General features: G+C 38.9%; 1 protein-coding gene across 3 annotated transcripts in view; it reads left to right on the top strand.

Moving 5' to 3' along the window:
- The first annotated feature begins 5,953 nt into the window (after positions 1–5,953).
- The window catches only part of DSP (desmoplakin), a 48,094-nt gene continuing 27,589 nt past the window's right edge, over positions 5,954–26,458 (top strand). For all 3 annotated transcript variants that reach the window (XM_087930822.1, XM_087930823.1, XM_087930824.1), the window contains exons 1-4: positions 5,954–6,957; positions 18,189–18,291; positions 22,229–22,377; positions 23,305–23,476. In XM_087930822.1, the coding sequence (XP_087786948.1) occupies positions 6,761–6,957; positions 18,189–18,291; positions 22,229–22,377; positions 23,305–23,476 (621 nt within the window). In that variant the 5' untranslated portion in view covers positions 5,954–6,760. The remainder of the gene's footprint in view (positions 6,958–18,188; positions 18,292–22,228; positions 22,378–23,304; positions 23,477–26,458) is intronic.

Raw genomic sequence — 26,458 nt, forward strand, 5'->3', positions numbered from 1 at the left:
GAGAGAAATTCCTCAGAAAGCAGCCAGGTAAAATTCATGTAAGCAAGGAGAAACACTTAGATTTCAGCTTAGTTATATAAACCCAGCATGGTCAGTTCCCATGAGGAAAGGAAATTTCTTTCTTAAAGTATCCTATATAATTTAATCACTATACCCATTGTTTACCCTGTTGGAATGAAAATATTAATTTGATTTTAGTGCTGCTGCTGCTGCTATAGTCTAAACAGTAATGACATTAAAATTGTTACCCATATATTTGAGGTTTTATAGATTTAGACTATGAGAAATGATTGGACCCAGCCCATAATTTTTTTAACTCTTGTTCAATGTCCCAGCATGCTGTAGAGATCAGATGCTTAGCAGTACAAAGTGAGTCACCATTATATGGCAGATACTAGTAGATGTATGATTTCTTTTTAAAAGTGTAAAAACTTAATAAAAAGTAGATTTATTGTTAATATTAATAATTGAGCCATGTTCTGCATATGGACAGTACTGAGTTTTACGGGCATCTGTTTAATTTCTTAAAAGCCCTGCTCAGTTTTGGAGTATAGTTTTTAACATATCACACATAGTTTTGTGCAGCCTTCTTCACAACTTCTCTTCATGAAGGTACAGAAGGCTTTTTTTTTCTTTTTTGGGGTTTAATACATTGCTTGCATGTAGGAATTGTTCCTAAATCTATCAATAACAGAGAAGACTACAGAAAACACCAGAAAAGCAAGGAATTTAACTGCAAATAATTATGTTTTCTGTCTCACTGCTGAAAGGCCTTGTTGCGAATTAAGTAACATTGACAAAAAAGTGCCTGCTGCACCATTGCTGTACTCCACCTGAAGCAAAATTGCTAAGCATTTCAAGTTTTTCAGCTGAGCTGTCAATCAGGTCTGGCAGGCTTTAAGCATGATTTGCCACACCCTGTGTGAGAAACATTTTTGGATGTTTCGTTGGAGCATGCGAGACTTAGTCCCTGCAAGATGGAATTATTATTGGTGGGAAACTGACAACACTGGATGATTTGTGGCCAATCTTAGATTATACGGTTCCTGAGAAACCTACATCCAACATATCGACTAGACACTAAAAGTGCAGTGGACGTAGGATACCTAATTTGTTTGGGATATCTGTGATTTTGTAATAAGGCTTATGTTTCTGAGAAAAATGCCCCAGGTACAGCAACCAGCACCTCCAGAGAGATCTGTTCAAATCCTGCTTCTATAAGCCAGTGTGTAGTATATGGGCTAGTTCAAGTTCATGGGTTGCCTATGTTATCTCAGCTTAGCCTACCTCACAGGATTGTTGTGAAGAAAAATGGGAGAAGAGACTATGTGCAGTATCCGGATCTCCTGAAAAAGAATAATGTAACTCTAAGAAACAAACAAAAAATGTGTAGTTATATTACTCTGTTAGAATTAAACAGTGGCAGCTTCCATTGTTTGGTGCCCAATTCAAACTTTAAAATCCTAACTATTTTTAGATCCTTAAGGGATCAACTGGTTTGCCCATGCTTTGAGATAAGCCCGAGGGTTTAAGGCACAGTAATATAGTTCCTTCTCTATACAACTCTGGATTCCATGATGCCTCATAATTGCAACCACTCATATCACCTCTAAATGTATAGTTGCATTATTGTTTAGAGGTTTTTTTGGATAGCTGTGTATATCATATGACTAATTTATAATTTTGACTTGAGTTTATAGCTTGTAATGAGCTATGACTTGTAAAAAGTGCTGTTTGTGATTAGCACTATTGTTATTTTTTAAAATATAATTGCAATTTCAAGATTCATCATGCTAAAAATGAGCTGCTTTTATACTATGAACCTTTAGAGATAAAAATATATTTAAACCCTCTCATTCATCTTCCAACATGTAAAAATAAAAATAATCATATCAATTTGAATCCTATTTTCTGCAACAGGAGAGTTAAACGTGATGGAAGATGTCCCTCAGAATTTTAGAATAGCAATAGCATTTAGACTTATATACCGCTTCATAATGCTTTACCGCCCTCTCTAAGCTATTTACAGAGCCAGCAACAATTTGGGTTCTCATTTTACTTGACCTCATAAGGATGGAAGGCTGAGTCAATCTTGAGCTGGTCAGAATCAAACTCTTGACAGGGAGTAGCAAGATAGCCTGCAATACTGCATTCAAAAAACTGCAACACCACCGCTTAGTCCTTGTTTACTGACCAGTCACTCAACAACTGTTCAAAGTTATGACATCACTGGAAAAAGAGAAGCTGCGATCCCTAAAGTTGTGGCCCTTATAGCATCCCTATGCAGTCATATGATTGTGATTTAGGCACTTGGCAACAAGCATGCATTTATTATAGTCGAGAGTATTCTGCAGTCATACGACCACTATTTGCAACTTTCTCTACCAGCTTTCTACAAGCAAAGTCAATGGGGAAGCTGGCAGGAACTCATAATTCATGGTCATGTGATGTCACACATAATAATCACAGATGATTTGCTTCACAACTACAATCAGAACTGACATCATCAGCCAGTAAAGCCATGTGATGTGTCATTTTATGACTGTCTCACATAGCAAGAGAGTTCCTAATCCCACTTGCAATCAGTGAGGACTAGTATACTTAAAGCTTGTGGAGCTTTAATAAAAACATTTAAAATGGACTTGTCATAGGGAAAGTTATAGAACCAACAGAAACAAGAAAAAGGTAGTATTTCATACAGTCTGTAACTTCCGTGCAAAAGTCTGTAAAAGTTTGTGCAGAAACTTTACTTGTGCTTCTTTTCATTTCTAAGGGGTATTATCTGATTTATCCTACACTACAGGTAATCCTCAATTTACAACAGTTCACTTAGTGACTGTGTGAAGTTATGACACTGAAAAAAGTGACTTATGACCATTTTTCACACTTATGACTGTTGCAGCATCCCCATGGTCCCGTGATTTACATTTGGATGCTTGACAACTGACACACATTTATGACATTTGCACAGTCCCGGAGTCATATGATCCGCTTTTGCAACCTTCTGCCAAGCAAATCAATGGGGAAACCAGATTCATTTAACAGCTGTATCACCAATTTAAGAATTGATGTGATTCACTTAACAAATGTGGCGAGAAAAGTCATAGAATGGGGCAAAACTCAACAAATTTCTCACTTAACAGCATAAATTTTGGGCTCAATTGTGGTCGTAAATTGAGGACTACCTGTATTCTAATTATTCCTCTCCTGATGAACATAGAAGCTAATGTGACGATTCTCAGAATTGTGTATGAAGGCACTCAGATATTAGTCAAAAATTCAGTCACAAAGAATTGCTAAGTTCAAAATATTGCAAGTTTCTACTGTAGTAGAAACTCACACACATAACTAATGTAGCTCATAATGTCAACAATTTCATTACATCACTAGTATTTTTTATCTTGTCTTAGCTAACTTGTTTCAGTTGGATTTTCTTTGTTTGTTTGTTCCTTTTCTTTGTTTGTTCTGCATAGAAAAGTCTGTCAAGAAATAATGTAATTAGACAATTGCAAGACTGAAGTCTATTCATAGCGGGCAATTACTGATCTAATTAAAAGATTTACCTTTTCATTCATTTATCAAATTACTTTATAAAAATATTTGATACCTAGAGAAGCAAAAAAATGGATTTTAGAATTTTCTGTATCACTTGGAAAGATATAAAAATATCAGTTATAAATAAATAACTAAAGGTATAAAAATATCACTTATAAATTTAATTTACAAAATAAGATTTGTTCTGAGCTACTTTGAAATATAATCATATGGAATGCACTTTGCATAAAATTTCAGGGTTGCAAAATTTCCCAGGTATTGAGCTCTGTCTCTAAAACGATCACTAAGATTTCTTCTTGATCTAAGTCTGTATTTCCTTCCAATCCTTTAACGTTATTTGCAGATTTCAAGGAAGAACAATTTAGGTATGAAAAAAGCATGAGAAGTCGCTCTTTCAATAGGATGTTTTCCTGATCTTTAAAGCACTTTCAGGAGGGTTAATGCAACAGCAGTAATTCTTATATGGAAAATAATTAGCTAAGTTAACATAAAAAAAAATCCCAACTATTTTTATAATTTCACATGGCATTGTTTTACTCTTTTGGATGAACTGACAGAGTTTGACAAACAAAAATTTATAGTTCTGCAAATTGTTTGTAAGAGAAGAATGAGAACTGGGCAACCCAAAAGCCTTCCAACCTGGAAGCGTCTTTGTTTAGTTAAGCACAAGCTCTGTTGTAAATTGCAAGCAAATGATCCTGAGGCCATTTTTCTTTGATTGTGAAGCAGAGACTCTTGAACAGCAGTATTTTATTCCTTTATTTATCTCACTTTCCCATCTGGTGTACTCCAAGAAAATAGGGAAGGTATTACCTATTTAAAATAAAAGCCTGGGCATCAGTCAAAGAATTGATAGCAGCTACTTCCTAGACAGGGAAACCACATTCCTGTGCCTCAAATGAAATCTTTGTGACCGAGGCATGGTTGGAGAGCATGTAGCAACCTAAGATTTTCCCAGTTCTCTTCCAGTAAAGGTGGAAGAGCTTTTGTTCCTTTGGAGAGGGTGAAAACACTTGCCAGTTCTGCGGCAGGAAGAAGAGAAACTTCTAAACATAATGCATTGGAGCTGGGAAAAAGATTTCTCATTATTAGGAACCCACCACAGCTTGGTCCTAGAAGTCAGTGTGTCTTTATCCTGATGATATGCTTTCCTTTTGGCCCACTGACTATCAGTTTCAAATCCACCACGCCTAGAGAGCAGCGCTCTTATTGCACTCCTGCAGTGAAGTTGCTAGAGAGATACAATCACTGCCATGTGGAAACAGCCCCAGTTCCTGACTATGGTTTTGTGATGGGGAGGCTGAAATTGACCAGACCTCTCATTGCTCAGGAAAGGACGATTGGGTGAAGTAAAGAAGCCCTACATCACCAACTCCCTTCCAAGTGAACTGGCCATAATGGCTCTCCTGACCTCCTCTTGGTACCATTGGTTAATGGTATCTGAGAAAACAGAGTTCCACCGTGATCCCCAATGCAGAATTCCCCCATTGGGTGACGGCAGGAACCGGGAGGTCCAGGACCACAAGATTACTGATACATACCACAAATGGGAGCCGCGGAACAAGAGGTTTTCCTCAGGCGCTTCCATGCAACCCATCTTATATGCATGGAGTGACTCAAGCCGCGCTAGGCCAAAAACACAATTTGAGCATTACAACCTCTATTTAGCTAGGCCAAAAACACAATCTGAGCATTGCAACCTCTATTTAGCCCGCGGCAACTGCGACCGCTAAACTGGTCCCAAAGGTGCTTTTTTTCAAGAGGCAACTGGCCTTTCTGGTTTTTCTTTGAAGAGGTTTCACTTCTCATCCAAGAAGCATCTTCCCACTCTTACTAGGCAATGGGAGGATTTATACTCCTTGCAGGCAGCTTGCGGACCTTAAAACTCGTCGGCCTCGGCCTTTTACTGGCCTCGAGATGCGGGCAGAAACACCGCGGACACGTGTTCGCGGGAGATATATTGAGGTGGGGGAGGAAGCAAGAGGCTGTGCGGACGCGGCTCTCCCGTTTCCACTGTGGGGGGAGCTGGCTAGCCGTTGGGGGTGTGTGTGTGTTTCATAATCCCGCTCCCTTCCTTGTGAAGCGGACGGGAATTTTCTCCAGCGTCTCCCCCGCCCCCCAGCTTTTGGGTGAAACTCTCGCCTCGGGAGAAAAGCGCGCGCCACAGCCGCCAGAAAGTCCCAGTTGTATTGCCAGGCGCTCGGCAGAGCCATTATTCCCCCCCGCCTCGGCAACTTCAACCCTCAGCGGGAAGAGTGAGTCTCCCCCTTTAAGTCGGCTTTTCTCCCGCGGGAGCCCAGCGCTCCTCACTTGGCCCCTCTCGGCCACTTGCTGCGTCGTCAAGGGCAGAGGGCCAGTCGCAAGGACGTAGCTGCGCGCGGGGCGTTGGCTTCCACCTAAGCCTTTGGGTTGGGTAAGCCAGGTAAAGGAAGGCGCGGAGGCGGCTGCCGCGGCCCAGGAATCTCTTTTTCTCCGTCTAGTTTCCGTCTAGCTTCTAGGTTTATGACTCGGGCTCGACGGCAGGGGAGGGGAGAAGGGAGAGGACCGGAATGAACCGGAGGGCGGTGGTTCCACGCCCAGGCTTGTTGGAGTTCAAAACGATTCCCAAACTTTGCGGCTTCGTCCTTCCTGTGCCTGTAGGGAGGAGACTGGCTTGATCTCCTCCTCTTCCACCGCCAGTAACAACGCCGCCGCCGCCGCCTGGTTTTCTTCTCACCTGGACGCTGCTGCTTGGAACGCCACTGTGGGACCTGCCTTCTCTCTCTCTCTCTTTCTTTCTTTCTCCCCCGAACAGCTAGTCTTTTAGCTTACTTCTCCTTTGCTTGTAGCCTTCCCCCACCCCCACAACTGCTCCCACGTTTTGTATACCTGTCCCGGCTTCCTCTCACTCTCCCCCACCCACTCCCCCCGACCGCCACCCCCCCCACCTTTCAGACCAGCTGCCTCTCTTTCTGCATTCCTTAAAAGGGAACTAATTTGGGGTTGCGCGCTCCTCGCTCCTTTGCTTTTGCCAGAAGTGGGGGAGAAAGAAAAAAAGAAAAAGGAAAACAAAACAAAACAACAACTAGAGAATACAGCTCTTCTGCAGGACAGCTCTCTTCAGTTCCGTCGGGGGCCCAAGTTGATGCTTTTCTGGTGATCCGGCTCTTCTGTTTTTTTTTTCTTCTTCTTCTCCGAGGCTTGAGCTAAATACAAGCTTTTCAAGATGAGCATCAATGGATCCCATCCCAGGCTCAACACCTTGGGCAGGATGGTCCGAGCGGAGTCCGGCCCGGATATGCGCTACGACATGAACTCCCATATGATGATGGGAGGCGGCGGGGGAGGCAGCAGCAGCCATACTCATAAAATGTATTACGTCCAGAAAAGCTATGCCGGGGACATCAACTCGGAAGGATACACGTAAGTGCACCTCGCGTATCTAGTTTTCTGGTGTATATCTATGTCTAGATCAGAGGTCTCCAACCGTGGCAACTTTAAGCCTGGAGAACTTCAACTCCCAGAATTCCCCAGCCAGCTGGGAATTGAAGTCCTCCAGGCTTAAAGTTGCCAAAGTTGGAGCCTCCTGGTCTAGACTCCCCCTCCCCTTCTTTTTTCTCATTGCAAATAAATAAGAGTTGCCCTGTTAAGGAGGAATGGACACATCCCATCATGGGCAGCCCTAGTCGGTTGCTGAAACTCACCTATGCTTCTCCCAGAATATAAATACCGTGCTGATTAAGCTATATGCATCCGTGTGAAGAAAAACGATCTAGTTGTAATTCATTGTTTTTTTTGTTTCTGCCCTCCTCCTCTTGTGGAGAAGGTGCTCTGCATTTGGAGTACAGTATGGGGAAGATGATTTCCTGTGATACCTAAAATAACAGGTTAAGGACAGAGTTCAGAGGTCTGGTTGCCACTTTTGATAATGTCATGGCTTTTGGCAGGCTGTAGTTTTGGGCTATGGCTATTGAATTGCGGGATAAAGGGGAGATCAGATGGATGATTCATCCATCTTGTAGGAGTAAAACTGATAGTTTTTTTTAACTTTGTGGAGAACATAAAGTTTTCTGATGAATAGTGTGCTTTTTGCTTGCATGGTTGTGGATTACTATCCTTTCCATAACTGAATTGCTGTAGCCTTTCTTTATATCAAACACCTGATTCCTTTTATCAAGTTTAAGGCCAGAAAATTATTTTGTGCTTTCAAGAAGAGTCATACAAAAGAATAGTTCCACCTTTGTTGATCCACTAAGAAGGATTTTTAAAAAATTATTTGTATCCTTGAGAAAAAAAAAAAAAAACGTGTAACACTGCTTCACATGCCTCATTTTTCCTGTTGTAGAGGCAGCATGCTGGCTAGGAAGCTGCATGCAGTTATAAACCATATATAATTGAAACTCAGAATACCGACCTTGTTGCAAACAAACATCCTACTTAGCAGACCTTGGCTGTTTGTACATTACCCCCTCTAGATAGTTATTATATGATCACACAAGGAGCGTTCACATGCCTATGAGAGTGCGAGCATGTGTGACTTGCCTGTGTATGTTTAAGTAATGTGTCAAGTATATGAGATTCTGTCTGATATCCAACACCCAGATGATAATCTAGAGAAAGATTATCATTTGGCTAGTTTATGTACTATTTATTTCACTTGTTTATTAGGACTTGTTTTCACTGGTGTGACACATTGGCAAAACTAGCAAATAATACTTAAGATTAAAAATTGACCACCTTTTTTATAGAGGTGTGAATGTTGGCTTCTCCCTTTCCAAATTAGTAGTAGATTTTGTCATCAAGGTTTCTTTTCAGAAACCACCATCTTTTTTGTTTGAGGTGGGCTCAGTAGAGTTTTTCTTTCTTTGAATAACAAAATTGTATCGTTTGTTTTAGCTACTCCCATTTTGTATTCTGTCTATCTCATAGGATTGCTGTGGTTTATTACGTGATTTAATGCTCTAGCAATGTTGATAAATTATTCAATGAAGTTAGGGGTTTTTATTCTTAATTCCAACAGTGTGAACCACTAAAACACAAATTTACAAAGTCCACTTTAAAGGAGACCTTGTTAATTATTATTTCAAAATTAAACCCCCTTTGTGGATGGCATACGTTCAAAGGCAACTGATAAAACATTGTTTTTAATCTCTTACTGTGTTTAATGTTTGGGAAGTAATTCCTTTCTCAGCCGTACCTCCTTTTCTTTGTAAAATTTATTTCTAGTATTCAGTTTTGTTTTGTTTTCCTCCATGGGACTGGGTGTGGATAATTTACTAACTGTGTAGACTCTAGGTTTATTGTTAATTTACCATATATTAGCTTTCATTGAATACTTACCTTGGTATACATTGATAGTATGGTTATTGAGATATTCTCTTCTGATTATGTTTGAGCATATTGAGACCTTAAAGTTTGGTGTAGTGGTTAAGGCATCAGGCTAGAAATTGAAGGGATGGGATTGTGATTTCTACCGCCATTTTAGGCACAGAGCCAGCTGAGTGACCTTGGGCTACTAGTGACTTAGTCATTCTCTTTCAGCTTTATGAAGGAGGCAATGGCAATTTCTGAAAAACTGCAGGAACTAGTCCTGGCAGTTTTCAGAAGTCAAAACTGACTGGAAGGCACACACAAACACACACAATTAGCTTTAGTTAATTATCACTGGTAATAACCCTATCATTGGTACAATAATATTTATGGCTGTGCTCTATATTTAATACTCTCTTCAGAGTATTAACCCAGCTTAGTTTGGAAACTATGATGCAGAAACATTCAGCAAAATCAGTACATTTTATAAACCTAAACCTCCATGGATTCAGAATAAGTAGAAATTTAATAGATTTAACATCCTTTCCAGCTTCAGATATAACGGAGAAAAGTTTTCTGTGCTGTCATTTAATTGTTAAAAACCAAAAGAGCTCTGCTTAAATTGTGTGAATTAAATTAAAATTAAATGCCAGAAGTTGAGAATGGAGACAGTACATCTGGAAAGGGAAACTGTTTTTTTTAAATGCAATTTGAACAATGTTTTTTTCATGCAAAAATGAATGGAATTGCTTAGGTGTGTATTGTATATAGCCTTATTTCAGACGTTATTAGTTACATATTTCTTTTTTCTATCCTGTTATTTTCTTAATTTTCCTAAGTGTCTTTGCCTGCAGCAATATCAGTATATAGTTTTGGTTACTGTGTTCATCTTCTTTGGCTACCATGCTTTGTTCTTAGGAATGTATCACTCTTCAACATTAGGCATTTACAAATAGTTGTAACATTTGAGAAAGTTTGCATACTGAAATATAGAAGTATTGGCATATATATAATTCTGAATGCGAACTATTGTTCATCAAAGTTTCAGCCGACTTGCCTGTGAGGTTAGAGTCTGGTTTTCTTAAAATTTTGTTTATTTTGGGTTGATCCTCTTCCAGCTTTTGTAGCTTACTGAAATGACAGTGCCAGCCTCTCCCTCCCCCAAGGGTTGAGTAAGCTTAGCTTCGCCGTTGTGGGAATCTAGGAACAAGTTGGTTTCTGTAGAAGTTTCATTGATAAGGAATGGAGAATGTAAATGAAATGGCTAGTGATTAACTCCACACTTTGCAAAAAAGTTCTTACCGGTCGATGCTTCTTTATCACTCTTTTTCTTTTTCCACTCATTGTAAAGAATTGTATCTCAGAAAGCCACTATCTGGCTAGAAGTTGATTGTTTCTTCTCCAGTTACTGTTTTTTTTTGTTTTTGCCTACAAAAATCTCTACCAAGCCCGCAGAACAGATTTTGAAACCTTTCAAAGGAGGCGGCAGGGGAAATTTAGTGTCACATAAGTAGATTTTTTTCAGGCAATATTGGATGTTGCTTTTTGAAAGTCTTACACCTAGGTATGCAAAGTCATTTTCATATTGCTTATTAAGTGTGGAGAAGTGGTGGTAAGATTTAATTTGTGATTAAACTTCGGTTGCACTTGTTTCAAAAACATGATTTCTAATTCCTTATTTAAAATAAGGTTAAGAATTATTATAAGGCAAGGCTGTCCTTTAAATGTCTGTTATATATACTTATGCATTTAAATCTATTTATCAGTGACCTTACTTGCAGCGACAAGTAGAATACAGTCTGTACAGTCATGCAGACTAGAATTACAACTTCATTTTTTTTAAAAAAAAAACCTTGTTATTTCTTCTCTCTCCCCCTATTTTCACAGGCTTGTTCTTGGGGCGGGGCAGGGTAGGGCAGGGCAGGGCATTGCAGACTATGTGAACAAATGCAACCAGTATATTTGTTAATGAAAATGACTGCTACACCATCACAATTCCAAGATGAGAATAAGGAGTATCCCATAATACCATGACTAATGAAAAGATCACTTGATAAAAAAAAAAACAGAGCATGCAACCTGATTGCCAAGCAAAATCAGATATAAAGAGCTAATAATTGTAAGTGGGTTTGTGCAGGCAGGGGAGATGAAAAGTAATTAAAAAATGAATAGCTAGGATAATTCAACTTTTCATTAAAAAACGGTAAATCTACTTTACCCCTCTTTGAGACAGGAGCTAAGTGAGATATTGTACAGATTGGTGTGCAGAATTGGCACATCTGAACAAGTACAGATGTCATACCCCAATAGCTGTGCTGATCCTTCATAAATTGAGTTGTGCAAGTGGCACATTACAAAATGAATGAATCAAATCTGATTAGATTACTATGCAAAGAAGTCATGCTCAGATATTAGTCTGCTGAGCTTAGACCACCCTTAAGGGGTCAAAAATTATCAGGGCATAAATTCTCCCAAATTTCCAAAATGATACTGGTTCAACATTATTTCTGTGTTAATCTTGGCTAATATTAGAAGTTCTGAGTCTGTTTGCATATCATTCTGAGCCAGGTCATAGCTTAATTCTGAGTGCATTTTTACCACACTGAGTGGTGGTATTCAATTTTTTTTTTTACTGCCGGTTCTGTGGGTGTGGCTTGGTGGGTGTGGTGTGGCTTGGTGGGTGTGGTGTGGCTTGGTGGGTGCAGCAGGGGAAGGATACTGTAAAATCTCCATTCCCTCCCCACTCCGGAGGGGAAGGTTACTGCAAAACCCCATTCCCTCCCCACCCCACTAACCTGCTTTCCAGCTCCGTTCTCCTGTACAGGGCAACAAAAGACCCAGCCGATCAGCTGGGACTTGGGAGGCAGAGAATAGATGGGGGCAGGGCCAGTCAGAGTTGGTATTTGCTGGTTCTCTGAACTACTCAAAATTTCCGCTATTGGTTCTCCAGAACCTGTCAGAATATTACCTCTGCATCTGCCCTTTTTAAAAAAATCCATGTTGAGTGCTTCAGCTAGCAATTTCTGTTGGCATTTTATCTGAATGCAGAATATACATTACTTCCAGCTTCTGCTAATTAGAAAATTAACCTGTATGTCTTTAGAAAAATAATGTCTCAGCATAATTATCCCATTTTCATGAGTCTACTATTAATCTTTTTTCTTCAAAAAAGCCAACAATTGCTTGTATGAATATTACTTGCAAGTTCTTATCATTTAACATTGACTGGGAATGGTGCTATTAAGCTCAGTTTTGGCAATCTCAAGTATCTGGATAAAGCCATCTTGCATTTGTAAAAGGAAGCAAGGTTCTAGTCCTCGTTGCAAATTTGGAATTCTATTAGTGATAATGGAATGGATGGCAATGTAGAAAACTTAATAAGAAATAGGGAAAGATCATTGGCTAAGGCATTGTTTTTGTATCATTAAAAATATAGTTGGGAGAATAAGTGTGCAGGCATTGTTTAGGTGAAATATAGGATGCTGTAGAGTAAACTCTTGCTGAAGGACAGAGTAGGTTGAAGATGACATAGAAAATTGTTCTTTAAAGAAGAATGAAACCTGACATAGATAATTTATAATATTATGTGCAGGTTTATATTCTAGAGTAGGAGTGTCAAACTCAATTTCATTGAGGACTGCATCAGGGTTGTGTTTGACCTTGGGGGGGCAGGGGGCGTGGCCAGGGGGGGCGTGGCTAGCTTGACATCACTCATGTCAGCTCTTGTGGTGGCCTGATTTGCTCTGCTGGCGAAAATGGGCTCCCAAGCTCTGTTTTTGGCTGCAACGGCTTCTTGCAACCCTCTGCCAGCGAAAGCGGAGCTCCGGAGGGCCACCTGCAGCCTTTCCAAGCTCTGTTTTCACTAGCAGAGGCACCCTGGCCAGCCCTTTGCTGTTTCCAGGGCACCCTGTGTGCCGGATCTGGTCCCCGGGCCTTGAGTTTGACAGAGAGCATTCTGTCTTAGATCTTCCTTGATTAATTTTACACTTATTCCAGTAGATCATCCAATCATCCAATAAGATGATTGATGCAAAGAAATCATAATTCTTTGCAGTCTCTCTTTTTATATACCTTACTGAATGTTGGCTGAGTATTTATGGAATAATTGCAGTAAATATTTTATGTTTCTTCTAACGGAAGAACTTAGCATATTTCAGTAGTAATACAGTCTCCTTCAGTATTTAACTCATGGCAAGTATTGCTTTCCCTTTGCTTTTAAGTATTCACATTATATGTCCCTTTCATGGTAGTCTGTATCTTGTTCAGAGAAGTTTCTTGCAGCTGAAAATAAAGAAGATTTTTGTTTCCCATACTGAAAAGTGGTTAAAAATAAATTGTTTAGAGTTGCAATTACTTGCACCTCCCATCAATTTGTTTTCAATGTCTTTTATTCTTTTTTAAAACTCTTCCAGTGATGGCATACTGTAGTGATGGAATTATTTATGCAAAGTTAATGTAAAGTAAATCCTATATGAGATAAAGAATATGTATAAACTGTGAGAATAAATACAGTATTTGAATGGCTCCAAATTTGAGGCTGATTTTATTTCATATTTGCATATGCATGGAAACCAACTCTGAAATACATTTAAAAAAACAAACCAAGATTAAGCATAAGAAACAGCTTATAAGCTATGATAGGATGTTAAAGTCTTGCAAGAAATGGGTCAAGAAGATCTTTGCCTGGTATTGAAATGGCAGTCAAGTAAAATATTAGAAACTGTGATTTTAGATGGCTTTCTACAACCAACCAATAGCACTTCCCCAAATTAATGTTTTGCCTTCAGGCTTTTGAGTAAATTACACGTTCACCTCTATCCATTTATCTTTTGGATGCTGCCTCTTATTCGTTTGCCTAGTACTGTACTGTAGATGATAATGCAACTTGGAAGAATAGCTTGTAATTGTAATGAGATGGCTGCTGTATCATTTGCAAAACATAATGAAAATATTAAATATTAAAACATGTAAAAAGTGTTTGTGCTAAAGTGATAGTAGATAAAGTGATAGTAGATCTGCAACAGGTGTTATACCTGCACCATTTATCACTTGATGTCTGTTCTTTAATAAATGCGATATGTGAGCTCAGATGCTTTCTCTGGATAAAATTGTTCTGATTAACTGCTTCATCACTTGAGACTTTCAAGAAGAGATTATTAGACTGCCATTTGTCAGAAATGGTGTAGGGTCTCCTGCTTAGGCGGGGGGTTGGACTAGATGACCTACAAGGTCCCTTCCAACTCTGATTATCTGTAATCTGTAAAAAGAAAATATAGCGTGTACTAATCCAATGCTTTCCAGTTGTTTGGAATTACCAGAATTCCCGACTTCTGTCATTCATTCAGTACAAATTGACCTTTATTTTTAAGCCACAATATATGTAACTTAATAATACAAATGAATATGGTGGCTAACAGGCTAAATTATATTTGAAAAGTAAATACTTTCTTGAAAATTAGAGTACTTTCCTATGGTAGAGGGAAACTTTATTACAATCAATAACCCATTAATAAAACACATTCCATACCTAAAATATTAATTCATTAAATTAGGTGAAGGTATCAATCAAATTGCTGCATATCTTGTGCATTAGATGACAAAATTTGGCTAAACTTAATGCAATGGAGTCATTTCAGTCTGAAAATCAGTTTGTAATAAAAATATTCAGAATGACTAGGGAAGTTAGGTGAATATAAAGTTAAGGTCTCATAGTGTCAGTGTAAAATGAGCAATATAATAAAACACATTTGCTGTTTTCAAAGGCTCCTTTATATTTATATTGTCTTGATTTGAATGAGGTAGTCTTGATTTGAATAGCACAGACTTGATTTGAATCTCCGCTAAAACCACTGATGAGAATTCATTGAACATGCCATTGTTAACACTCACCTTAGTACAGGGGTCTCCAACCTTGGCAACTTTAAGACTTGTGGATTTCCAACTCCTAGAATTCCTCAGCCAGCTTAGTAAATTAGTTTAGATATCTAGCATGTGTGAAAACTGCAGAGAAATATGTCTTTAGGGAGGAGTCTCAGGTCTGAGTGGCTATCAAGTTACGTTGAGGCCTTGCCTGGTTGCTTCTACTGTACACTTACGCCCTAAACATGTGTATTTATTTGCATTGAAAGAAGAGTAGCAGTTTCTAATTTATTGCCTTGGCTCAAAGGAAGTAAAATTATCAGAAAGGACCAGAGGAGTTAGATCTGCCAGGGCAAAGAAAAGTTTAATTCAGCATGTGAAAATGTGTTCCCAGGCATTGGAATTAATCTTACTGACACCAGTCTGGTGATATTAGACTATGTTTGAATTACAACATGAGACTTACGATGTAGAATGTTTCCGGAAAGAATCTAGTCTGAATCTCTCCCAAGATGGCAGAAGAAATATATGGACCTGATTGGGTGCCAAATAATAATTCTTTCTTGGTCTAGGCCTGAATGATTTTGAAATGAAAAGGGAATATACAGTGCTCTCTTGTAAAATATAGTTTGCGGGGTTATAGCAGACCTTTGGGCTTTTTGCATTATGTGATCTATACACACACACACACACACACACACACACACAGAGAGAGAGAGAGAGAGAGAGAGAGAGAGAGTACATCTACATCCTAAATGTGGTTGTGACATGAAACACAATACCACTTTAATGACTAAAGTATCTTCTCAATTGGATGATGGTTTACTTTCCAAACATACGTTTTAGGGGGTTTAGCACACACCAGCATCTTGGTTTATTATAGTGAATTTCTAGGGTTTTGAGTGGCAGTATTCAGCCAGGACTTGCAATCCTCTTTTTAGGCTACCGTAGGTTTGGGCAAACAGAATGACCTCATCTGTATGTAAGAGAATTGCTATATATTTTTCTGCCAGTTAAAGCAGGGCGCTTTCCTGCATTAAATGTTTTAATAACAAAATTCTTCCATTTGGGAGATGCCTGAGCCTGTTTGAGAGCCCTGATCGTACCATGGAGGTATTGTGGGGTTCGTCATTTGGAGCACCTCGCCTACATTCAGCTAGTGCTGACTTGCAACTCAGGATGACTGTATTGTGGAAAAGCAGCCCAAGCAAGTGCTCTTTGTTCTTTGAGCGCAGCAAAAAATATATTTTAAATAAAAGAGCTAGTGTCTTTTTGCCACTATTACTGTACTAGACAACATTCTACTTTGTTTAGCTCTTCTAAATACAAATTTAGAATGGCATCCAAAATATATATTTTAAGCTTCATACGTTGGAATAATATTCTATGGATAATTCCAAAGGATGGCAACTCTTGTAAATGTGCTGTTCTATTTTATCTCCTTTGCTTCGTAAAGCCTAAGAAAAAGATTAATATTACTCCAGCATTTTCATATATAACAATTGTACAATATGGTACAATGAATCTGAAGGTAGGATCCACAGATGGGTGAATTTCAGACACAGGACTACAACTCTTGTTTGTAAATTTGACTATATCATTTTGCAGTCAAAGTCAGTTTACCTGGGAAATGGGGCACAGTAAAATCCTTTCCATGTTATTTTAATGTGTATGAATATGTACATTCCTCTCAAAAACATTTTAAACTATGCTGTGCCCTTCAGAGTCTCCTTCATATCCCAACTTTCTGGATGGTGCTTTGGTCTTCTAATATAGCTGTTCTTAATTAGAGCTTCTTGAGCTCTCTGGATTTTAATTCTCAGAATTTCCTAGCTAGCATGGCTGGTGGCAAGGAATCCTGGGAAGAGAAACTGCTGGCTTATATATTACATTTTTCCTTGCTGAATAGGCAAGGTTTTCATTTTCAGAAAAGAATGAATGAAAGATAAGTTCTTCATGAAGGGATCTCCACCACATGATGTTTCACTAACAAATGAAATCCAAAACAATCTATAGATCGTTTAAAATTCCACCATCAGCCTATTTTGTAAGCTTGCATAGGGTGTGTTCAGTGTTGGCAAATTTCTGATGGCTGTTTCTTTATAACCAAACATTATAATAGAGCCTTAGTCTCTTATACAAAGTACTCTCATCAAAAGGTCAATTATCAGAGTCTGGAAAAGCAGTCTGATTTTGGACATTACTTGAGACGGATTTCCAGATGAGATTCATAAGGTTTTTAAAAAGTAGAGATTTCAGAGATCTGATCTGATGCTTCCCCCATATGACCTGAGGCTTATAATATACCTCTTTTGTTCCTGACATTTAGAGACCATACATACCCAAAAGAGAGTATCTGAACACATGGCCAAACTAGAGATTCATTTGCAGTAATAGAACAAATGAAACTTTGGTTCCTTGTTCCCCCACCTTACCCATTCGTGATGTACTTTCAGTAGAAAACTGTACAACTAGGAGTAGGAAATCTTCCTGTTGATAAACTACAAATTATTCAGGAATCTGAAAGTATATATAAACGTGTCTTCCATCTGGGCCTGGCATCAAATGTATACTTTGGATGGTGTGACCTTGAAGTTGGAATATCCTCCATTTATTGGTTATTAATTACATATTGTTTTATGGATAGCTTTAATTGAGTTAATTGGGAATTAGTAGTAAGAGAAAAGGAAGAAACTATCAAGGGTAACAAGGAGGTATATGTATTTGAAATGAAGGAGAAAAACTCCAGCCAAAAAGTTCACAAAAATGCGACTTTTGAGATAGTATTGACTGCTGGAAATATTCTGGGAGGAATTTCCAAAATGAAGCTTTTAGGAAGAGGGACGAAGAAAACTGTATTTTATACTTGAGCTTTAGCTGTGCTATCATATCCTATATGTGTTCCCCCTTCCCCAAAGCTAATATGTAACACAGTTTCCTTCAACCCAGCGTTCTCTAGACCCAAGGGTCTCCACCCTTGCAACTTTAAGCCTGGTGGACTTCAACTCCCGTTGAATTCTGGGAGTTGAAGTCCTCCAGGCTTAAAGTTGCCAAGGTTGGAGACTCCTGCTCTAGACTAATTCCTTCCAATTCTCTCACTATACTGACTGGCCCAAGTAGGAGTTAAAATTCAACATATAGCAAAGGTGCCAATTCACTGGTGAAAGCTGTTTTAAGAACTTTCTCTTAAATTTTCTCATCATTTGTATGGATTTGATCTGTTGAAAAAACAGCAACAACACCCACAGCAGGTTAGCTGCTGTGGCATGTTCCCACAGTAGTTTCACAGAGTTGCAGACTCAGCATTGCAATACCACAAAAAGGAGGGACCCAAGTATTATCAGGATCTTTCTGAAGTCGAGCAGGTTACAACACTTTAATTTAAATAAGGTGTGTTATGCTCCTTTTGGAAAAAACACATTCGTAATTAATGGTTGATTTCAACAGTGTAATTGGTATTCTCTTTCTCGCCTTTGCTCTTTCAGTCAAAATGGAACCGCTACAGTGTCCCGGCGTCAGAATACCATTCAGGACCTTCTGCAAACTTGCTCGGATTGCCTCATGCGCGCTGAACTCATAGTGCAACCTGTAAGTTGGGAGATGGGTGTTGCTTCACTATTTTTAATAATAAGTGAACAATGGCACATATTGCGGAAAGTAAATCAACATGTTAGTTAGGATGCATAAAATGAGAGAACAGTTGCTTTATAGCAGAGGCCTCCAACCTTGGCCACTTTAAGTCTGGAGGACTTCAACTCCCAGAATTCCCCAGCCAGCGCTGGCTGGGGAATTCTGGGAGTTGAAGTCCTCCAGACTTAAAGTGGCCAAGGTGAGACCCTGCTTTAAAGGACTTGGGATACACTGAACCAGCCAGAAGTTTCAACCGCACAACAGAAGGACAACCCCTCCTTTCCCCCTCCCTATTTGCTTAGGTTTTCCTGTCAGAAAGCGGGGGACTCGTTTCCTAGCAATGGGCCCCAGCACCCGCCCTCTCTTTTGCCCCTAGGAGAAGCCCATTATCTGTCAGCTTCCAGCAGGGAACCAGGTTTAACTGGCTCCTTCTGGGAACTAGTTAAAGCTGAATTCTGAGAGTTGAAGTCTGCCAAGCTTAAAGTGGCCAAGATTGGAGACCTCTGCTTTATAGTGAAAATGTTTAGGGTTCATTTTCACACAGATCTTGCCCTGCTCATTTCGGGTTTCCATTGGGTATTGGAGTGTTACTGCCCGTCAAGTAGGCCACAAAGAGAGAAATAGGCCGAGTTCATACATTGGTTATGTAGCTTGTACCCGATTATTGAATAAACCTGAGTTGTACAGGTTCATATGTCACACGAAGTGGTCAACAACGCTTGTGTTGCTTCATGCTTGTAAAACCAGCCACAAAAATTATTTTGCTATTGGACTGCTTCCTACTTCAAACATTTTTTTTCTCGATTCCTACATTAATTAACATTAAGCATGCCAATTTGTCATGCCAAATGCATATATTTATCTTTGGATAGCTGCTCTTAAGAAAGAAGAGTACTTTTATCCGATACCTATTTATTCCTACAGAGATGCATCATCAATAAAAACGTTAGGCGTGGCTTCTTTTTGAAACCACTTTCATTGTATACACGATTCTTTTTTCATGTTTCATTTTCTTTCTTTTTGTCCCCTGAATTCGGTGTTAGTATTTCAATTAGCATCTCCTGGAGAATGGAGAAAGAGAGAGAGAAGAGGGCAGGGGAGGAAGGGGGAGAGGGAGAGGGAGAGAGAGCATATGAGAATAAAAAGTTATGTAAAAAAGCTAAATATGACCCAGTTGTCTTCACAGTGGCAAAAGCAATCTTGTACAGGTAATGCCTGTTTTACAACAGTTCATTTAATGACTGTTTGAAGTTACAATAGTGCTTTGAAAAAGTGTCTTACAACCATTTTTCACACTTATGACCATTGCAACAGCCCCGTGGATAGGTGATCAGAATTTGGATGTTTGGAAATTGATTCATATCAGAGGTGGTATTCAGCAGTTTCTGACCAGTTCTGGAGAACTGGTAGCGGAAATTTTGAATAGTTTGGAGAACCGGCAAATACCACCTCTGACTGGTCCTGCCCCCATCTATTCTCTGCCTCTTGAGTCCCAGCTGATCTGCTGGGTCTCCTTTTGTTGCCCTGCACAGGAGAATGGAGCTGGAAAGCAGGTTAGTGGGGAGGGAATGGAGATTTTACAGTATCTTCATGCCACTCCCACCAAGCCATGCCCTCCAAGCCACGCCCACCAAGCCACGCCCATAGAACCAGTAGTAAAAAAAATTGAACCCCACCACTGATTCTTATTTATGACACTTGCAATGTTCAGGGATCTTGTGATCCCCTTTTGCGACCTTCTGACAAGCAAATTCATTGGAAAAGCCGGACTCACTTAACAACTGAAGTGATTCACTTAGCAACTGTGGCAAGAAAAGCCGTAAAATGGGTCATAACTCACTTAACAAATGTCTCACTTAGTAACAGAAATTTTGGGCTCAATTGTGATAGTAAGTTGAGGACTACCTGTATAAAGACATCTCCAGTCTCCTATTGTTAATTTTGTTAATCTCCTATTGTAAATACTAATGATTCATAATATAGATGTTTTCATGCAGTGTTAAGTATGTTTTGTCTTGACTCTCATTTTCTCCATGTAAACCCAAAATGATTTTCCTAATCAGTCCCTGCTAGCTTTCAGCCTATCTATATATTAATGAAGTTAAGAATCGGGCAAAGTCTGTTACTGTACCATGCAGGGTGGACAACTCTGGCAACTTTACAACTTATGGACTTCAACTCCCAGAATTCCTGAGCCAGCAAGTCCACAAATTGTTAAGTTGTCATAGGTGCCCACTCCTGCTCTCTACATTGTTCTGCCTTTAATTGGTTTTAATATCTCCAAATAGCAAGGACAGCATTAAGGAATTGCAGAAAGAAATATTGAGAAGCTTGATCCCCAAAGTACTGATCATTAGTACTTATACATTACCATATTTTTCAGAGTATAAGACGCATCGGACCATAAGATGCATCTAGATTTAGAGGAGGAAAACAAGGAAAAAAATAGTTTTTTGCCTCCACGTGTCCCATTTTTGCCCTCCCTGGCATCCACAAGCACTCTGCAGGCCAAAAACAAGCCTATTTTTGGCCTACGAGTGCTTCTGGACACCGGGCAGAAGCACTCTGCAAAACGGGATGCATGGAGGCTTTGGGGAGGCCAAAAACAGGCTGGTATTCACTCTATAAGACGCCCAGACATTTCCACCCACTTTTTTGGGAGGGAGGGGAAAGTGCATATTATAGCCTGAAAAATACGGTATTAATAAAACTGCTTAAAGTCTGAACAAGTTAATAATTGCATAATTAAATGGATACGGAACATGAATATAGTTACAGACATACAATGGTGGGGATCTCCATGGAAAAAGAACATTAAATTGACTTCAAACTTTATATTTGGAATTGGTTTTCTATCGTTACGTTTTACCATTGGCAAATCACTCTAGTCTTGATTGCTGAAATGAATAATTAATTTTCCTTGAAAAGTGTTGGACATGCATCATAGTTGGAACCGTTTTTCCGATGCAGTGTCAATATTGCGAAGTGTGCCATTATTGGAAATTGATTCACCATGGAACAGAACAACTATTAAAGATTGCAATCCAATTCCAAGCAGAGATATTTTTATTAAATTTTACCAAAATCGCTATATACCAAAACATACTGAAGCAGAATTATATATGTTATCAGCTGCAAAAAAATTATATGCCTTTTATTAGAAAAGTCAGTTAATTCCTTCTTTGGACGAATGGGAAATGAAACTGGAAGTATGCTTCATTGTCTAAAATCGCTTTGTTTTAAAAAAAACCCACGTAAATCCAGAGGTGGTATTCAGCAGGTTCTGACCAGTTCTGGAGAACCGATAGCGGAAATTTTGAGTAGTTTAGAGAACTGGCAAATACCACCTCTGACTGGAGATTTTACAGTATCCTTCCCCTGCCATGCCCACCAAGCCTTGCCCACAGAACCGGTAGTAAAAAAATTAAAATCCCACCACTGCGTAAATCTCATGTGGAATTCATTTGGAATTGGAGACTGTTCTTTCATTATAATTGCATACATGGAATTTTGTTGCACTCAAAATGTTGATTCTTTTAAAATATATGATAAAGAATTGAAAAGAAAAAAAGAGTAGGCAAACATGTATGTAGCCTTATACTTGCTTGCACTGAATAACATTTGCCATTTTGGAAACCCCCTCAACACACACACACACACACAAACACACACACACACACATTTAGAGCCTTTTGCTATCTCTTAGTTTCTGATCTTATGTGTATATTTTGGAAAGTAGTCTATTTAGTACATTTTGCAGTAGCTGTAGTTGTCCAAATTCTGTTCAAAGACACGTGAAGGATGTCATGCTAGTCATTTATTTTTCAATATTATTAATAAATTGATCTCTGTGTGCGTTGATAGGGTGGTTTATGCTTTATTTTAATTGTTTTAGGAACTAAAGTATGGAGATGGTATTCAAATTAGCAGGAACCGAGAACTGGAGGACTGCTTTGGCCAGGCAAATGAACACATGGATATTCTTGATGGGTTGATCCGAGAAATGAGACAAATGGGACAGCCATGTGATCTCTACCAGAAAAGGTATATTTGTACCTAAGTAGTATGACTAGGTAGTAACCTCTATCACATTGAATAAACAAGTAGATGCATATGGGTGGTTACATGTGGATAATGGAAGTTATTCTAGGTGATGCATATCTAGAATCGTAATGATGCAACCTTTATTTTGCTAGATGAACAGTAAATAATTCAGATCTCATCTAATGTCAGCCTTTCTGGATGGAAAACACAACTAGATAAACTAAATCTACTTGATTGTAAGGCTACATTAATAGAATGTTGCAAGTCTGAAGGGTACAAACTTCCCTCCACTACTTTTAACTGTTTGATCAATTAGGACATAGGTCCTTCCTAAGTTTCATTCTCTGACCATTAAGTGCCTATGGGCTCCTCCCTCTTTTGTCTGGTCATTCCCTAGGCAAAATCTCTTTCCCTAGCCCATCCACACAGTCTATTACATTTGTGCAAATATCAACACTTGAGTAAGACATGATGTAATGAATGTTATAAATTTATGACGCTGTGCCTCAAATACACTACTAAGATTATACCTGTTTATTTTCACTTTGATAAAAGCTATCACCGATGGGTAACCCAAATATAAAACCACTAGAAATATCAATAAATTAAAAAAGATGTAAACTGATCGTTAACAGAGACAAACAAACTGTATTTATTACAACAGCTCTTAAGCATTCATGTCATTAGCAATGGATTTTTTATCTAGGAATCAACATGTTAATGAAGTTTGTAATTAGTGTATTTTTTTCAGTAGGCACCATGGAGAAGGCTCTGTTCCACCCAATATACTTTATGAATTCTTCAATAATGAATTATTATCCCCTAATTATTTCAAGCTTCTTGCTAAGATAGCTGAGAACCTGCAAGTTCACCCCTCCCTTCCAATCTTTGATATTCTTCTTCCTCACTGTTGCACTTTTCCTTTAGACTGCTTCAACTTCAAGAGCAGATGCGTGCCCTCTACAAGGCTATTAGTGTACCTCGTGTCCGAAGGGCTAGTTCCAAAGGCGGTGGCTACAGCTCTCAGAGTGCTTCAGGTTGGGATGAATATACTAGGCGTGTCACCACTGAATGTCTGAACTGGATGAGACAGCAGAAGGTAAACTTAAATGATTAAGATGGACTGGCAAAGCTGGAGGAGGAGTTAAAAGAGGCATCAGTTTAGAATCCTTATGTACGTACAAGTGAGCTAAGTCAGCCCCCTCCCCCATTAAATATTGTTGACCCTTATCTAACTCTAACTAGGTACTGTTAGTTGAAAAGATTCCTGTGCATTGGTTTTTAGCAATAAATCAGTTAACTTGAACCTTCATGGTGCCTGATACTGAATATTAAAAAAGGTTGTCGGAATGCCTTAATCAAAAAGCTTGCTTTTTACAGTGTGTGTACGAAAAGCAAATTAAAAATCATTATTCATTTCTTCACTGCTGCCTACGATTGGAAGTAACTGAACATGGAATCTCTAGTCAAGTTCAAGTGGGGAGGATGAGGGAAGGATGTAGATAAGCTAGATGGTGTAAAGAAAGAAAGTTAGTATGTATGTCAAGAAACTGCAGAGAAGCTGCAGAGAAGGAGGGGCTTCTGATAAGAGAGGAATTATAGAAACTCTTCTGGAATGATCACAACTTAGTGGAAGAAGAAAAAGAATTCAAAAATGCAGTGTCCCAAAGAAAAGGTGACTTAGATATCAGTTTATAGCAATTTTCTAAAAGATGCTCATTATTTAGAAACTACCTCTTTGGTCCAAGGTAGAGATCTGCTAAAATAAAACATCATATTGAAGTAAAGTGATGTTGTTGATAATCCGAATAGTCTTTACAGGAGAGGTAGCAGTAAAACATTGATTTTCTTGTTGCTGCTTTGTTAAGATATAGATCTGGGGTGTCAAATTGGAGGCCCAGCTCCGCAAATCGGAAAATGTCACGAAGTGTCACGTGATGGCAGTGTGACGCGGCAAGTTTGACATCTATGATATATTGTGTTTTTTGGATTATAAGATGCTCCGAAGTTTTAAGATGCACCTAGCTTTTGGGGAGAAAAACAAGGGGAAAAAATCTGCCTCTGCCTCCCAGCAACTTGCTTCCTTGCAGCAAACAGCAAACAGCCTGGTCTGCTTCAGCACAGCCCGATTACCACAAGCAGCTGGTTGTTGGTTGGATCGGCCTCCCAACGACCAGCTGTTTCAGGCTGCAGAGATCGCCCTTGCTTATTGCTGCCCCCACACGCCCCATTTTTGGCCTCTGCATCCTGTTTTTGGTCTCCACCACCCCATTTTTGGCCCATTCCAGGCAGCAGGGATCAAAATGGGCCCAAAATGGGGTACGCAGAGGCCGAAAACGAGATGCGGGAGTTGAAAATGGGGCATGTGGAGGCAGCAATAGGATGCTTGCATTAATTCATCTTCATAAAACTACCATCTGTTCTTCTTAAATTCTTATGAAGTTACTCTTGATGAAGGAACAAGAAAAACAGTTTCAACTCTGTGTGTGAGAGAGAATTTTCATTTGAAATTTAATGTGGGAAGAAAACATTTAAAGTTTATACACAAGAAAAATCCTCCTCCTCCCTTAGAATTTTTGAGAAAAAAATGGGGAACTGTTTTATTGGAGCATTTCAAATTTTGTAGCAAAAGGAGACTTTGTTTTTCCTAGTGTTTGGAAGCCTGTTATAAATAGGCATTGTGAGCCAGTTGCATGTAGCTTCCTTATCTTATCTTGTACTGACCTTCTCTGGCTTAATATTCTGCCTGCAAAGCTCAGCTCCAGTAGGCCAAAATAATACTTTCCCTTGTAATGCAATACATGGAAAATTCTGTACCCCAGCAGGCTTGCTAGGGTTTAGTTTTATTTTCTAGTTGGTTTGTGGATAGAAGACCTTTGAGCTAAGCACCTGGATCAGGTTTCTCTGGGAGGAATGGAAGCTGGAACAGAGCCACTCTTTTGTACCTCTGCAGTGATGCTTGTTTTAACTTGTTGTTACTTTGACTAAAACAAAGCTGAAAAGAAGTAAGGTGAATGTCCCGTGTAATTTTCAGGAAGCTAATAACCTAAATTGGCATTGCTCGATGGAGTTGTGCCAGCATGAGTTAAGCACAGGTGTGGCTCAAGAGGGTGAATATTGTAGCATTACTCTACTGGCATGATGTCTCATAAAGACTTTAAAAAAAGTTATTGTATCACAGTAGAACAGCAGCTCCTAAATTTAATTTATGGAAAAAGAATATACAACTGTTTTTGGATTTATTTCACATATCTTTGATGGTGAATGTTATCAAAACTTCCTGTGGTCATAACAATATATTAAAGGAGTCTGATAGGGCCAATGATACCAACATTTTGTGTTTTATTTCTTTTGTATAATAAATAAAATGATCAAATAAGTGATAAGCCAATATAAAAAAGTTACTATTCTCTATTTCTGTGATGTAAAGTAAGAGATAGAGTTCATGAAGTTCTCTAGCTCTTCACTGAACAATCAGTCAAAATATATGAGATTGACTCAGACCCAGGACTGACTCAAATCAGTAACAGGACTACCTTTGATTGATGGCCATCAGTCTAGAAAAACTGACAAAACCATTTCTGAAACTTTGGAGCAACACAGATCTACAGTAAGGAACATGGTCTTGAAATGGAAAAAAAATGGGCCGTGGGAAATCTTTTCAAGGTTGACTGTTTCTTCAGACCAAGAGAATAAAATCACACAGGAAATCACAAAGACAAAAAGAACATCCCATGATTGCAATCCTCTCTTACTTTTGCCAAAGCCAGTGTTAATGAGTGTACGATCAAAAAGGTGCTCATTAAAATGATAATTATGGGAGAGCAGAAGGACATGGATGCCCATCTCAATGAAGTTGATCCTCATGAAGTTTTGATAATATTCAGCAGCAAAGTTTTGCAGAAATTCATAAAATCGAAAAGGGTATTTGTTTTCTCTGAACTGTATTTCTTGGTCTCGCAAACAAGGTCAATAAAACTGAAGATTGGGAATTACTGGAATAATTGTTCTCATGCTAGTTCAGATCTTTGATTTGTTGGTTGGCTTTGGAAATGGAAGCATCTGTTCAGGAGAGAAGCAA

The sequence above is a fragment of the Pseudonaja textilis genome, chromosome 3 (genome assembly GCF_049901715.1).
Source record: "Pseudonaja textilis isolate UNSWEBS1 chromosome 3, rPseTex1.2, whole genome shotgun sequence".
NCBI classification, from domain to species: domain Eukaryota; kingdom Metazoa; phylum Chordata; class Lepidosauria; order Squamata; family Elapidae; genus Pseudonaja; species Pseudonaja textilis.